Source organism: Malus sylvestris, chromosome 7, assembly GCF_916048215.2.
Source record: "Malus sylvestris chromosome 7, drMalSylv7.2, whole genome shotgun sequence".
Taxonomy (NCBI): domain Eukaryota; kingdom Viridiplantae; phylum Streptophyta; class Magnoliopsida; order Rosales; family Rosaceae; genus Malus; species Malus sylvestris.
This window is the reverse complement of record NC_062266.1, coordinates 33,912,441-33,929,350: the sequence shown is the minus strand read 5'-3', so window position 1 is coordinate 33,929,350 and position 16,910 is coordinate 33,912,441. Positions and strand designations below refer to the sequence as shown.

Sequence of the window (16,910 nt, the reverse complement as noted above, 5' to 3'; positions counted from 1 at the left end):
CCATCAAATGCGTGTAATTGGTGTGCCGGGTGCGTGACTGTGTGTCGACGCGTGTCCACACACACGATCTATGATATTATTGGATTCATCGGAAATGTCAATATTTTTATAGACGATTACATGTTTGTAAATGACTCGTTTGAAAATGATTTTAATATGATTGAAAGTGCTTTAGAGATTTGAGGTAATTGGTGTGCCGTGTGCATGACTATGTGTTTACACGCACGATCTATGATATTGTTGGATTCATCTGAAGTATCAATATTTTTATAGAAGATTACATGTTTGTAAATGGCTCGTTTGAAAGTGATTTTAATATAACTGAAAGTGCTTTAGAGAAAATACTTGGATTCTAAAAGCACTTGAAGTGTTTTCTGCAAGAAGCGCATAACTATTGCTTCTTGCATAAAGTATTTCAAGTGTTTTTTTCAAGATTTACTTCCATATTTACTAATGATTGATTCCAAAAACATTTTCACTAAAAGTGTTTGTATCAATTTTAAAAGCACTTCTAAAGGAGCTTAAAGATTTCACAATGTATTCTTACTGTCACAACAAAGTTGTAGCTTATATCCCGTAAGGCGTACGGCGTGAACAGCCACAATTATTTACTTTACCGCACTCATCTGTATATGTATCGTTCTCCTCCTTCATGTCAATCGAATCCAAGATTTCCTTCAACTAAAAGGAGACAAATACAACTAAATTAGAAGTCAGTTATCAGGTTTAGAAAAAGTTTATTAGGGATTTTGTCTTTCTGTGTAAGGATTCAAGAACAAGACTTTGACTCTAAACTGCGTGTCTTCGCGGAAGAGTTACAGTGGATACAGTCATTCATGCAACAATGCAATGCATGAGACGGAGAATCTTATAACAATATATAAATATATATATCTGTGTGTGTATGAGGAGGGGACTAGGATTCTTGCTCCTCCTTTTTTCATTCTCTTTCCTTTCTATCTTCTCACATTCTTTATTTTATCTCTCTTTTTATATAAAATTAATATAAGATGTTGATGTGGCTTAACCGTAACCGTTCAAATAGAAAGAAAGATAATGAGAGGAGAAAAAAATAAGAAAGAGAATCCTACTTCATGAGGAGGAAGACGACCAATATGAATAATTTATGAACATCTGTGTCGGTTTTCTTTGTCACATCATGTGGGCAAAGACTATGGCAAAGACTATGTAAATGCTCGCAGCTCGAGAAAACTATAAAAGTCTAAGGAAGGTTCATAAGAAAATTCCACCAAGCATGTCGAACCGGAATCTTATACAATTATAATTTATTTGGTTCACATTCATGGAACTTCCTACTTTGCTTATTCTCATCTAGAAACAATTGAACAAATAAAAACTAGAGGCGTTCAACAAATTACTTACATATTCAAGGAACCACCATGGGGTGACAGAGTAGTTGGAGATGAATTTCAGACTCTATTTTACATGGTACGTTCTGAGTTTAATTTCTGGTGTTGATGAATCACACGATGATAACCAGAAAGAGACTTAAATGCCTTTGTGAGTCTAGTTTGTTTCAAAAAATAAAAAAACAAATTACTTGTAGCTTAGTATAAAATTCTATCTTTTGTCAAAAACAAAAATCATATTATACATCAATATGACAATTTGTAATATGGTTTAATAATATTCTTATTCACTTATAGGTTTTAAATTAGAATATCGTAAAGAGTAAATTGTAGCAATGGTTCATCAACTTTAATCAAATTGGAGCAATGATCCCTCATTAAAAAGTCATTACCATTGGTCCCTCAACTCATCAAAATGTGTAGCTATGGTCATTTTCGTCAACTTTGTTAGGATTTTATCAAAATAAGTTATGTTGGAATGATCATTGCTACAATCGGGAACTCTTAACTCATCAAAATGTGTATATATGGTCATTTTCGTCAACGTTGTTAGAATTTTGTCAAAATGAGTTATGTTGGAATGACCATTGCTAAAATTGGGTTAGAGTTTGAGGGATCATTGCTCTAATTGGGTTAAGGTTGAGGAACCATTTCTCCAGTTGAATTTAAATTGAATGACCAATGGTAATGAGTTTTTAGTTGATGGACCATTGCTTCAGTTGAGTTAAAATTAAGAGATCATTGCTACAATTTATTCTATTGTAAATTATGAATTTGATATCAATTGATTCTTTCCCCGTCAATATATTAGGTCATTCTAGGAGACATACGCTAGGTCTAGTACCTCATGGGCAATATATAGGGCTGTTTGTGTAATTTTATCATGTATATTGGATTGGATACTTCTAATTTTATTGTTATTTTTTGTTTAACTTTTTCTGTCGACATACAGTAATCCCCCACGGTGAATGCCAAAATTAATCCTGTATATTTCATAAACCATGGAAATATACATTAAATAATCTTTGTGGATGCATATTTCTTTCATTGCCATCTCTTTCTCCCTTGTCATGTGGTCGGACATATTTTGATTCTAAACAACTTAGTTGGATTCACGGATGAAATAGGAATTACGAAATAACAAGTTTGTAACTCAAACAATTAACGTTAAGTACTCTTGTAACTCAACTTTTGGTTTGTATCCATGACATAGCACTAAGAGAATGAAGCTCAATGTTTATTACAAGTGACTCATAACAACACTTCTTTGATGACAAGTGGAAGATCCTCAAAGGTGGTTCGGTAGTTTGATCAATCTCTTTCTCCCTTGTCACGTGGTCGGACATATTTTGATTCTAAACAACTTAGTTGGATTCACAGACAAAATAGGAATTACGAAATAAGAAGTTTGTAGCTCAAACAATTAACGTTAAATACTCTTGTAACTCAACTTTTGGTTTGTATCCATAACATAGCACTAAGAGAAGGAAGCTCAACGTTTATTAAAAGTGACTCATAACAGTACTTCTTTGATGACAAGTGGAAGATCCTCAGAGGTGGTTCGGCAGTTTGATCAACGAGGAAGAGAGAGGGGGGGCAGATGCAGATGGATTGGCTGTACCCTTGCCCTTGCTTACCAGAATTAAATTAGTAAATGAAGATACTCCTTGTATAAAATAAGTAAAAGTAAAAAAAAGTGAATTCTTGGAATCATGGTGGTGGAATTAATAGCACCAATCACTCTAGGCAATCACGGCTTTAAAATTATCTTCTTCTTTTTTTCTTTTTTTTTTTAGTCAAAACGGCTTTAAAATGATCGATATGGGAAATCATGATGAGTAATGAGACTTTACTATCAAATGGTATTTTATTCAATACAATTAATACTCACATATAAGAGAAGATTACGATTTAATTACATAACAAAAAAGAAGATTACGGTTATTATACCTTCTTTGTATATGTAGATAGTTGTATATGCGTCTAGGTTAATAGCTCTAAATTTTTTTTACCGGTTTCAAGAACAATAACCACATATTGTTTCTAGCCCACCAATAACCACAGTCAAATAACCACGTAGTATACTATTGATCGTGTTATGATATTAAGAAGTCGGTGTGATTTGCATTGTAATTCAAGTCTCGATTTCTGTAATTTAATTAAAGTAAAAAACTTGGGAAATATAAGAAACAACTTGGGCCTATTTTGGTGCATCCAGTTAATTAAGTCCAACAAATTAGAAGACTCCCTCGAGTTAAAAAGTGGGGTTAAGGGGTAAATCTTGTTGTTGGAGGAAGTTGCAGGGCAATGGGAGACTTAACCCACGTAGGGCATGTCACATGTGGCAAACATCCACGTCTCCTTTGGTCCCTACAATTAATTAAAACCCTCGCTCCTCCTCCTCCTCTCCCTCCTCCTCCTCTCCTCTATAAATAAAGCCCCCTCCTCCCCTTCATCCTCTCCCCCTCCTCCCTCTCTCTCACATTAAACCTCTCTCAACCTCTCTCACCTCCATCGGAGCTCCTTACTGTCTAGGCTAGGAAACCACAAGCTATTGGCAACCAAGATTTCATTAGGTGCGTCCCTATTTGCTTAATTTAATTTCATTATTCATTATTATGTTCCTGCCATTTTATTAAGAGATAAAATTGAACTTAAGAACTCGTGATAAGTACTTTTAATCAACTGAGTAGGGACTTAGGAGACTTTGATATCAGATCCGTCACTTATACTGTTTCGTGTATGCTTCTGGTTTTCGTAGGATGTAAGATGTTGTAATTTGAATCTGTTCGAACAATTTACTTGTTGATTTTATTATACATGTTTTGTGTGTAGAAGATTGATTTTTTTAAATATTTTTTTTCTTAGTTATTTGTTTACAACCGTAGTATTCGGTTTTACGGTTTTTATTAGTGGAAAACTCAGCGGCCGAAACGAGAAAGCGGTTGGTGGTGGTTGTTTCGTTTGACCTCCTAATCAATTCGCTGTTTTCAAACGCGACCCACAAGCAGGTGAGTTTCCGTCGCCGTCTTGAACTCACGTGGGCGCCGTAGGTGATGAACGTGATGCTCACGCGCCACTCTTCTTCGTCTTCGTTCTCTGCGGCTAGGAACTCTTTTTACTTTTTCTTCGTCCAGCGCACACGTGTTCAAATGTGGCCCGCATGTTGACTGGGCCAAATGGCCCACTTGACGTATGGAACTGGTCACCGTTTGCATGGGAGACCCGCTGTATCGACACGAGTACGTCGTCGGTCGTGGTGCCACGTGTACGGTCCGGATTATAAAGACCACCGACTGGTTTGTTCTGCTACTGTGGGTCCCTTTGGGAGTGCTTTTGCCCTTTACCAATGACATGACTCGTACCTGAAAAACAGTTAAGTCCATGTTGGTGTCTTTGGTCCACCGATTAAAAAAAGGTTTTGTTTTTTTTTTAAAAAGGGCTAGGGTTTTCACTGTAGGGGTTTTGTTTGATTTACACAATTTAATGGCTGAAAAATGTACGAGAAGCTAAAGAACATATATAAAAAGGTTGACCTCTAGCAAATAAGATCGAGGAAACACTTATCGTAAGTAATTTTATCCTCACTTTTTGCAAATAAGTTGTTTTCACAGCTTGAATTTTATGACGTTCGGTCATAAATGAGCAATTTTTTCGATGCTCCAAGATTGGTCCTCAAGCTAAAAAGATATAATTTAGAAAATAAATCACGTATTTTTTTTTAAATTTATACTAGCTAGCAAACTATATGTACCCCATACTGGCGTGCTTGAAAGATGTTAGAATAAATAATTTTTTTATTTAATTTTTAAATAAGACATGTTATGTTTATGTGGGTGTGAGGATGCCGTAAAAACAACAAAATTCATGTTTCGTGTAATTATTAAATTGTTCATAATTTTTATTTTTGTTTAGTTTGGTTAGAGAGTTAGAGTGGTATTTTTTTAGGGTGTTGGTTGAGAAAAATTGGTCTTTAGATAAAAGTTTTTAGGAAGCAAAACTAAAGATTTGATTGCAATATGGCCACAACTACTTTATGATATTTTCCTTTTGTTTTAAGTTTTAATATGGTATAATATGCGCATTTTATTTTGTGTTATATATGTATATATATTGGTAGATTATTTACATAAACAAATGCTTGCATGTATTATTGTATCTTGATTTTGTTAGCTAGCTTATTCGATTTGCTATTATCCGAGAACATTTGGAAATTTAGAGCAATCATAATTTGTTTCATGGTTTTCTATTTTCTGTTTATTACATCATAGAGGAAGTTATCTTGGAAGATTTTTGGGGAAATTATTCTGGAAAAGATAGAGTTTTAGCCCAGTTTTTTTTATAGAGTTTTAGAACCTTGTTCATTTGAGGAGGTCTCAAGAGTATTCGGGATGTGCAAGAGTGCTTGAGCACTGTTAATGGAGACTGAAGTGACTATATTTATATTTTTTACAAATCTCCTTTGGCTTTTTAAAGACTTGTTTTTTCCTAATTGATCGTTGGTTTTGTCTGATATATGCAATTCGATGACCATAAATAAAGATATGCTTAGTTTTTTAACTTTGTCAAGATTTGTTTCAGTGGGGTCTTAAGTGCTTGCTTTTTTTCTTTGTTTTTTTGAAGTCCTCCCTTTCTCTTTCAAACATACTTTGAAAGGTCTGATATACGCATTTCACAATAAAGTTATGTTCGGTCGGTCCTTAATCTGTTAATTATTAGAGACTGAGGTCGGGAAATTAACATTTTGCATTTTTAATTTCTTGAAACTATTAATTTTATTATTAATTAATTTTATAATATAATCAAGTTCCATTATTGGCTATCTTTTCCTGAATACAAAACAAAGAAACGTAAATCATATGACCTTCACGAAAAGCACACACAAAGTCCTACGAACAGACCAGCTTTTCACTTTAGTATGTGTTCTGATTACAGTAACATTATTCCAGAACAACAGAGGTTTTGTCGTCTAATTAGCATATGATAATATTATTATTTATAACACTTTTTTCATTTCACTTCGTGGTACTTTCTTTTTTGACTTGGACAGTTCGTCGTATTTGGCTGTGTGGTTCTTAATTCTTATACTGCCATTTTCTCTACTCCAATCTGTGTTTAGACGTGTCCTCTCTGCACAGCCAAAACTTACAGAGCTTGTCGATCCACCACTTCTCCAGTCGACACGTTAAAGTTGTTTTTTTGCACTTTTTCTATGGTTTTTTTAACTATTTACTTATTATATATATTAGATATATTTGTTTATTTCTTTTGCCTCCATTGCTTTTCTCATATTTCCAAAACTTGAAGTTTAGGTTCAGAAAAGTCAAGGGTTCAAAGGTTTATTTTTCTGAAAAAAATTGTTTGATAATTTTTTAAACTTGAGGACTGGTCAATTGACCCAAAGAGATAAAATTATCAGACGTTAATTATGGCTATTTTAATACACGTGTTGCACGGCATATTTGAGAGTAAATTTTTGTATATTTAGAGCACCACCACTTTGAGGTACTATTCAGTCTATTTTACTTGATTTAGAATACTTGAATTTGTTGTTTTATGTAGTAATCTTATTAATCATGTCCTCGAAGCGATCCTTATAATAATATGTGAATTAGTATACAACATGGCTTGTTTACGTAGTTTCCATAGAAGTTTAAGAATATTTTCCCATTGCTTTGATTTCTGTCATGGTTTCATCAGTGTTTTATATGATGGGAAGCACTCCTACAAGGTTACAACCTATGTTACTGTTTCAAAAAGACCTTTTTTATTTTCCAAATTAAAAACTGTGTTTGATTTGTTCTTTCGATTCACTTTAAAGTTGTATCAGAGTGGATTTTGAGTTAGCAGTTTTCATAGCTAGCCAGTAGTTTTATGGTTAAGTCATCTGCAGAACTTTATTAAAAAAAATGAAGAAATTATGTTCCCTGATTGATCTTGTATTAGTCAATTCAGTTGTAGCTGTAGTAGTAGGTAGATGAAAGAAAACAAACATCATGCCGGACCCTCCTAATAATTTAATTAGCTAGCCACTAATGTTATTTTTATTACATGCATGCATGTTGTTTCACGTGTATTGTGGGGTACTTCAGAAACATCGGCTGATCGACCGTACAAGTGTCCTACTCTTTCAAACCATGAAGCTTTCAGAAACATTCTTCAACTCTTTGGTTGTCTTTTCAGGCCGCCCACGAAAGTTCTAGCATACTACGGGATGTTTTGTTCTTAGATTTTATTAGATCTTTAATCAAAGATTAGTCATTCGATTTTCAGTTGGCTAACAAAGTTAATTTTTTATGCCAAATCTCTTCCAATTTTTCCGTAAAATTTAAATATTTGATCATGTATTAATTTGCACTGGGTATTCCCATTTTTTTTTTGTTTTGGTTGAAAACATACTAATTAATTAGTGTCCTATTATATTTTTATGAAAGAGATCAAGTTAAACAATATATATTATGATTAGATAGATACCTATCAGTTAGGTAGTAGTTAAGGTAGGGCCAAAAGAAAACAAACATATATCTTACAAAAATCGTTTTATATGCATGTGTTGTCCTTGTCATCTGAATCATCATGTTTGGTGACTCCCCCTGAGACAGACCCTTTAGGTTTAAAAAGTAATGTCGAGTCACCAAATCTAATTATTCACACACTAAACTGGCCCTCTTGTTCTTGTTTTGTTGTTCTTTTTTCCTACGAAAAGATGTTAGCTTCTGAAAACGACATTATCTTTCTCCCTTTGAAAAGCAAAAGATGTTTTATCCGATACCGACTTTAACCTTTTAAATTATACACACAGATTTATGTTTAATCTTGACCATATTTAATTATCCATGTTGCTTGCTTTATGTATGGAAATATGACCATACCTACTGTTTAGTGATTCTAATGAGAACTATTGGTTTTGAACTAGTTAAGCATGACGATGACACTCTAAATAAATTTTTTAAATGTTTGGAAAGGTGGAAACGTGAGTGCGAAATCTTATATTTTCTCTCTTTTTAATCCTTTTTAGATCTTAAGATCTTACTAACCTCATATACAAATTCATTCGATAATAAAGTGCATAAAGAAAATCTCATTAAATAAATCAGGAGTGGTCGTGGATTGTGACAAATCTTGTTATATATATGTCAATAAAAAAGAGGGAGAGGATAACGTGAGTGACTTTGACCTAATCGGTGGCAAAGAGAAGGAGGAAAACATTTTGTCTTGTTAGAAGCTAAAAGGTTCTGGTCCCCGGAAAGCTAAGAGGCTCTTAGTTTCCTTAGCTTATAGAACTCTTTTTCAGACCATACAAGGGAATTCAGTTCATATTATTTGTAATTTCAAATTGTTTAATTTTCTCTACCTCATAAACTTTTTAAAAATGGTAAAGTTTGGTTTATGTACTTGTGTGACACTTTTTATATATATAGCCTCTTCATATTTTCGTTTGGAATTTGTGCGAAAATAGGTGATCATGACAAACTCGGCGAAGCTGAACCGAGCAATGGGACTCCATAGGTCATCAACTTCCAATAAGCAAAAGGTGCAACCCATCACAAAAGCAGTAAAGAATGACGAGAACAGTGTCAATCTTTCCTTAGCATCAATCACCTCAAACCTGCATGACATCTCTACCCCTAATAGACCAATTTCCTCAGATTTAGCTTATAATTCCTGGGTGGTACGTTCTAGCCATTTGGACTTAGTTGGTGATCTTATGACAATTCTTACCATATATCACTGCTTTGATTATCCTTGTTCGTTTTTATATTATGATTCTTTTTTGGGTGTTATATGTTTAGGTTGAGCACCCTTCTGCATTGGGCTCATTTGATCAGATGATGAAAGCAGCAAAAGGGAAGAGGATGGTTGTTTTCCTAGACTACGATGGGACCCTTTCACCAATTGTTGATGATCCTGACCGTGCCTTCATGTCTGATGAGGTAGTCTTTAATTTTCTTGATAACAATGTTCCCGTTTTTACATATGACTCAATCCATCCTAATTATATTAACTATGTTCCATATGCCGGCAGATGCGTGCTGCAGTGCGGGAAGTTGCCAAGTATTTTCCAACAGCAGTAATTAGTGGAAGGAGTAGAGATAAGGTAATGATTAAGCATCAATATAATCTCGAGAAAATTTGAAATGTTCATCAACAAACACTGTGATAGAAGAATTTTCTCATTTAATTTGGTTCTACAGGTAAAAGGATTTGTACAGTTAAGTAATGTATATTATGCTGGAAGCCATGGGATGGATATAATGGTCCCACCAAGGCCACTAAAGCCCTGCGATGGCAAGAACCACACTACAGCCATGGATAAAAATGTCAGTGATCACTGCTCAGTGTGTGTTCTTCTAGTTCTCTGTACTGGTGCAGCATACCCCTAATATATATATATATGTGTGTGTGTGTGTGTGTGTTTATGGCTTGGTCAATAATAACACAGTAGTACTACTAACGGTGCAGGCGAGTGACGTTCTCTTTCAACCTGCTAAAAGATTTCTGCCTGCAATCCAAGAGGTTAGCAAACAGTATATCATTTATGCTTTTCAATGTACTTATCAATTATAAGAAAATAAAAATGTCATTTAATTGGAGATACAGAGTTCAGATGTGCCTTAATTTTTACACAAGAAATTTATCTACGTTTTAATTGGAACTGCAGATACGAACACTGTTAGAGGAGATAACCAGGAAAATAGAAGGTGCTAGGGTAGAGGACAACAGATTCTGCCTCTCTGTACATTTCCGCAAGGTCCAGGATGAGGTAATTAAGAACATTCAGTTTAGCCAATTTTTCTATCATTTCAATCCTGTATTTAATCTTCATTGACTTGATAAGTGATGTATATATACGTGCGTCCGTAGGATTATGACATATTAGAAGCAAAGGTGAAGTCTGTACTTGAAAACTATCCTGAATTTCATCTCACCTTCGGCAAAAAGGTAGGTCATATATATAAAAAAACATTCTATGTTAATTTCTTCCTTGTAATAAGTTATAACGTGTGTACAGATTGTTTTATTGTTAACATGATTTCATGTGCATCTTTATTTATTCAGGTCTTGGAAGTACGGCCATCCATAGAATGGAACAAAGGTCATGCCCTAGAATATTTACTTGACACTCTTGGATTCAGCAATTCCAGTGACGTCCTCCCGTTGTACATTGGGGATGATCGGACTGATGAAGATGCTTTCAAGGTGCCTACAACAGATCCAACTGTTTCATTAATTTTCATACTTGTAGTTAATTTTGTGGATTAATACTAATTACTTGTTGTACATACATGCAGGTGATACGAAGTAGAGGACTAGGGTTTCCGATAATTGTGTCTTCAACCCCAAAGGATACCAAAGCTTGCTATTCCCTGCAGGATCCGTCGGAGGTGTTAACTTTCTTGTTACGGATTGCAAGGTGGAGAAAAGCGTCTTCTTCGAGCAGGTCACTTGCTCAAATTTGGGGTCCTGGGAATTCACCTAGATCAGTTAATTAGCTAGATTTTGTACATAAGCTTTTAAGAAATATTATTAGGAAAATTGAGGCCAGTATTTGTTATGGCCTTAATAACCCTACTATATATAGCTAAATTATAGGTTCGTAAGTAGAAGAAAATGAAGCCACAGAGTTTCACTGTTATGTTTTAGTCTGTTTCGGTGAAACTCCCGCCCATCCCCATGCCTATATTATACATATATGTATGTATGTATATGTATGTATGTGTGAATGTCTGTAATTTCCAGCTTTTTTGGAAATGTGCTTTCAGGTGTGTGCTATATTCATGAATATCATGCATGTACTATGTTAATATTGCAGTATTTTAATTTTAGTATATTTAATTAAGCTTAAGATGAATGGGTTTAATAGAGACTTGGAGTTCTTGTAGGCTCAAGAGATTGGGCCAAGCCTTTTGGGTCATGACTCATTAGGAATCAAGTTGATCAGTTCTTCCTCATTTTTTTTTGTTCATTAGCAAGAATTATTGAATTAAGTTCACAAACTACAGTTTCCTACTTAAAAAGCATGAACCTATATATCTCACCCGGCCACACATACCAAAAGAAGAAGTTAATTCATAACGAATCACAAGATTAGTGAGAGAGAGAGAGGACTAGTACTAGAATGGAGACTAATCCCTATGGTGGTTGACATTCATTTTCGTTGAAAGTTCCACTAACGCCAGACACGGAATTTTCAAGTCATGATATAGCGGACTGTTCAATTCAAAAGTTTAGTTTCATCATTTATAAGTTTACAAAACACGTAAAGATGTCAAAAAGTTCATTTTAATTGATTTGTCATGTCACGTCTCACCCACTGAAACCGTGTTGCATCTACTATACTCTAGTCTAACTTTCTCAACATTGTCAACCGCGTTTACTACCTTTTATCTTTTTTCAAGAAGATACAAAAAAGGGTGGGCGGTTGGGGGGGGGGGGGGGGGGAATTCGAACTCCCAATGAAGATTGGACCCCTTTTGAAGACTAAACTCCCAATGAAGATTGGACCCCTTTTGAAGACTAAATGTTCCCATCATTTTCATTCCTAAAATGATGCATGTAGCAGATGCAGTACAATCCCACCACAACTCGCTAGGGCACAGTGATTTTCTATAAACTTCAAGTTGATCTAACTAATTAATTAACCTCATTAAATATCAATTATTGTTTTATTTAAATAAAGCATATATATATATTTTTTTAAGAGATTAGATCAATTGTTTAAACCAAATTTACAAATCATATAATGTATCATCAATAAAAAATAAACACGCTAATAAATACTTAAGTGATAATCCAATCAACAACAATCATATCATATTTTATAAAATATAATTTAAATAGATGATCTTCCTAACATCATCATTATCCTTTGTGAAATGCAACAAAAACCGTCATAAGCTTATTTTCATGGAACTTGTGCCATACCATAAGCTTCTTAAAATTCAATAAGAAATACTAATACAAATCGTCTTGGAAATACCACTTTTAAATGTCTTATAACACATGGGCAAACACTCTTTGATATCACGAAGGTAGTTGAAATTTCACCATACGTAGAACCATCTAACAATAGTAAGATCAAAAAAAAAAAAAAAAAAAAAAAAGAAGCAAACCTTTGGATAAATTCTTACAAAATTTTATTAAACCTTATACATGTGTAACAACACTCTAGTTCTCAACAAAATTTATAATTCTTTAATGATGGATATTCTCATCCCATTAATATTTGCATCCAGCTCCTTTTAGACTTCTTTTACAATTATTCACGTTCTGATTTGATGCCTTTGCAATTTGTATATTGGTGGATCGTGGATCCCATTCAGCCATTCTTCCAAAACCTTTTCAATTAAGAAATTAATTAAACACAAAGATGGAAAAATTAAAGTGCACATTTGTAACTTTTCTTGAAAAATTGGTTAAATATAAAGATACAAATCGTACAGAGGCAAGGAAAATACAAATGCAAATTGAGAAGGCCTCAGCTTTGCACCTTGCACTTTGCACCAATGGCCATTAATATGAATAACAGAAGAGATAAAAATAAAATAAAAATTGAATCTTGAATAATATAATTAGTTTATGTCTTGCTGGAGAAGCTGATTAGTCCTTCGTTATATAATTATAAATTTCATTATTTGTCATACTGCATGGCCAATAATTCGTAATTAACAATTACAGAAAGAATTGGTGCTCCACCTTTGTGAGAATACGGATCACTATCAACCATCGTCGTTTCTTGCTAGCTAATTTCAAAATTCCCAGAATCCAGGATTTGCATACAGTACCAAGCTAGATATTCGATGTATTAATTAATTTGGTGAGTTCTTATGCACAAAACCACTTTAATTTAATTAATTAAATGATGCATATGTTCCACCGAAAAATTAAATAAACAAGAAGAGCCATTTGCATAACATCTTGATTGGCTATATCCAATTTAGATGAATCCGAAGGTCTGGACTACTTATTTTAAATCTTGCAGCCCTCGTTAGATGACAGTTTCATTGGTTCACCTCACAGTACAAACCAATGGTCCAAATATTTCCTTCTCTCTTCAACGGCTCGAACCTCATTAGATGACAGGATTTGCATACAGTTTCATTTGCGGTAGAGACCTTATCATTCAGGGTGCCTGGTGGCAAGTCGGGAATGGTAATCTGGTTAATATTTGGCAAGATAAATGGATCTCCTCTACCCAAGCTGGGATTATCCACCCTATGGTACCCGTTACTAGTTCTGCCCCTTCCTTAGCTAAGGACATTATCAACCGCACTGATAGCTCGTGGAATCTTAACCTGGTTCGTTCCTTTATCTCCTCTGAAGAGTGTTCAGTTATTGAAAGATTTCCTTTGGGTGATCTTTCTTCACCTGATCGTCTTATTTGGCCTTGGACTCTCAATGGGGATTTTTCGGTTAAGTCAGGTTATGCTTTCCTAAGTCTGCCGAATCAGGCTGGGTCTATCTCCCGTCAAATGGCCCACCGGTCTCATTATGTTGATCCATCTTTTTGGAAGCTGATTTGGGGTCTACACGCCTTGCCTAAGATAAAAAAAAAAAAAAAAAAAAAAAAAATTTTAACGAAAAACCCGCAGTACTATTTATTTTAACGAAAAATCACATTTTTACACTAAAAAGTCAAACCTGATACTATTCATTTTACATTTTATTTTATTCTTATCGTTAAAACTCAAAGTTTTCAAACATTTTTCATTAGTTTTCTTTAAAAAAAAATTATGTGGCAGATTGCTAACAACTATCTTCCTACAATGTCCGGCCTTTCCCAAAGGCGTTCTTGTGCTTCCCTGCTGTGCCTGTTATGCTTGGAATTTACAGAAACTGCGGAGCATTCTATCTTATTGTGCCCTTGGACCAAGGCTGTTTGGTTTGCTTCTCCCTTGAACTATCAAATTGATATTCAGACTATCACCACATTTGACCAATGGTTTGTTGCTCTGGCTTCGCTAGGGGAGGGTATCACCCTTAATCAAGGTCGCATTCTCTCTACCGTTGATTTCATATGCTGGGAAATTTGGAAGGCCATGTGCCATATTTGTTTTAACGACTCTCCTCCCTCTCTTTCCTGTACTATCTTGAGGGCCATGACATCTATGGAGGAGTTCTATGCAGCCAACCCCTTTAAACCTCTCTAACAACCTCTGATCACCCCTGATGTTGTCTCTGTTCCCTGGCAACCTCCTCCTCCCTCCTTCATGAAAATTAATTGCGATGCTTCTTGATCTAAGGACTCCATCCGAACTGGTTTGGGGGTCGTCATCCACAGAAGGATGTGTCCAAAAGTTTGGGTTTCCAGACCCCCATCCGCTCTAGTCCATTGATACCATATTTGTTTTAATGACTCTCCTCCCTCTCCTTCCTGCACTATCTTGAGGGCCATGACATCCATGGAGGAGTTCTATGCAGCCAACCCCTTGAAACCTCTCCAGCAACCTTTGATCACCCCTGATGATGTCTCTGTTCCCTGGCAACCTCCTCATCCCTCCTTCATGAAAATTAATTGATTTGCTTCTTGGTCTAAGGACTCCATCTGAACTGGTTTGGGGGTCGTCATCCATAGAGGGATGTGTCCGAAAGTTTGGGCTTCCAGACCCCCATCCGCTCTAGTTCACATCCTGTCCATTGATGGCCTCTCCTGCCCACACTATTTTTTTGTGGATGCTTGGTTCTTAAGGTCAGCGACGCAGCAAGGCTGGTGGTCTTCTTTATCTGCCTTTAACTCCTTGCCTCTCCGTACTTTAGTTTCCTCTTTATATGGTCCTACTGTTTGAGAGATTTTTCTGATCGATACACGAGATGGTACACCACGTGTCATTATGCAAATGGTAGGATATGTGTGCTAAAAAGTTAATAACTTAAAAATAAAAAGTTTTCATCACTCTTATTAAAACACGTAGTATACCACTTGTGTTCCCGTCGCAATTAAAAATTTCCCCTACAGTTGGCCGCTGATCTAGTCTTGTATTCCTTTTGGCTGTTAATGAAAAAAATATCTTTGATAAAAAAAAAATAAAATAAAATAACCAAGGTCATATTTACTTAATTATTGGCCACCTTCTTTAATTATTGGGGTGAGCCGCTATATATAGGAATAGTGTAATCTTTAATTTCTTACAAAATATTTCATACACTATGTTATTAAACAATCAAGGTCATGTTTACTTACACAAAGTAAAGATTATAATTAAATACTTAAAAAATTAGGATCAGATCAATTAGGAAAAAGGGGGCGAAGTTAGTTGATTTAATTCTCTTTCCTTATTTATTTTTTTTATTTTTAAGTTTTTGGATTTCCGTTAAAGAAATTATATTGCCAAAATATATTATAGCAGTACTCCAAAGTGAATATATAGAAATTATTCCTTGCGTTGCTAAAAAAATAGTGCATGGATATAATTCTCTATGAATGAGGATTCTCTCCGGATCCTCTTTGTGAGGATTTTGATAATTTTTAAATTGTGTTCGTTCATCGTATATCGTGCGGTCAATTTTTGTCAGATACTATTCATATTTAATTTTAAATAAAAATGTTTAAAATAATTTTTGACCACATGATGTACGATGAACGGATACGATTTGAAGATTCCCAGGATCCTCATTCAATTTGTTGCATGTTTGGTAGGTGTCCTCTAGAAGATGATGTAGTACTCTAGCTAGCTACAATGCACAAAGAAAAATGCAAGAGATACCAAATTTTTGGAAAATAATTTTGTTCACCGCACCCTCAAGTGATGACGATACTCACCATCATGTTTATCATCGTTAAATGAGTTTAAATTTCGAAATCTATATAGTTGATAAACACAAATATCAAAATTTGAACTCATCCAATGATAAAATGTTGAACATTACCACCACCTGAGAGTAGTAAGTAAAAATATACCCAAACTTTTAGACCATATTTTAAAGACTACATGGTGTGACGATTGATGATTGAGCTCATTTTTAATAATTACAAGAAGAAATTAAACTACCAATAGCCACACCATGTGATTTACAAATAATGATCTAAAAATTTGATCTCTTAGCATCACTCTTGCACAGATGGTTCCTGGCAACACTACTAGTCTTATGATCCTTGGAATTTAGAATCTGACAAGTGTGTGCTGCATGCATGGATATGGATTTTGCTCTAAACATCTCTAACTTTCTCCAACAAACACAACCAGTATGCTGGCCTAAATTCAGTAAACAAGAAATCAAATCAATAATATTTATCCTTCAGAAGAAGATATGATTTACAAAAAAGCTACGACGTGGTGGCAACGAAGCTAGCAACATTTAGAAACTTTAGAAATACTAATCACGAATATTTATAAAAGTCGAATTTGAGACTTTTTCTAGTTAAGTGAGACAAGTACAACGTAATAAGAAAATAGTTGGTATATATACTTTATATATTAAATTGTTTTGTGTCTGGATAAGAACACTTTTTACTTAACTTTCAGGCTTCCCATTTAGGCATTAGTATATGGTTTGCTTAACTGTATTGGTAATAAGAAGGCAACAAGATAAACACCATGA

At 34.6% G+C, this 16,910-nt stretch overlaps 1 protein-coding gene across 3 annotated transcripts; it reads left to right on the top strand.

Moving 5' to 3' along the window:
• Positions 1 to 3,814: 3,814 nt before the first annotated feature.
• On the top strand, positions 3,815 to 11,217 carry LOC126627788 (probable trehalose-phosphate phosphatase 4). Of its 3 annotated transcripts, none has more exons than XM_050297339.1 (10): positions 3,815 to 3,946; positions 8,830 to 9,042; positions 9,164 to 9,304; positions 9,397 to 9,468; positions 9,566 to 9,691; positions 9,834 to 9,887; positions 10,033 to 10,134; positions 10,236 to 10,313; positions 10,431 to 10,571; positions 10,664 to 11,217. In XM_050297339.1, the coding sequence occupies exons 2-10, from the start codon at positions 8,836 to 8,838 to the stop codon at positions 10,862 to 10,864; spliced, it is 1,122 nt and encodes a 373-aa protein (XP_050153296.1). In that variant the 5' UTR covers positions 3,815 to 3,946; positions 8,830 to 8,835; the 3' UTR covers positions 10,865 to 11,217. The 3 variants fall into 3 exon arrangements, with proteins under 3 accessions (XP_050153296.1, XP_050153297.1, XP_050153295.1); XM_050297340.1 differs by lacking the exon at positions 3,815 to 3,946 and adding an exon at positions 8,377 to 8,602; XM_050297338.1 differs by lacking the exon at positions 3,815 to 3,946 and adding an exon at positions 8,628 to 8,745.
• The last annotated feature ends 5,693 nt before the right edge of the window (positions 11,218 to 16,910 follow it).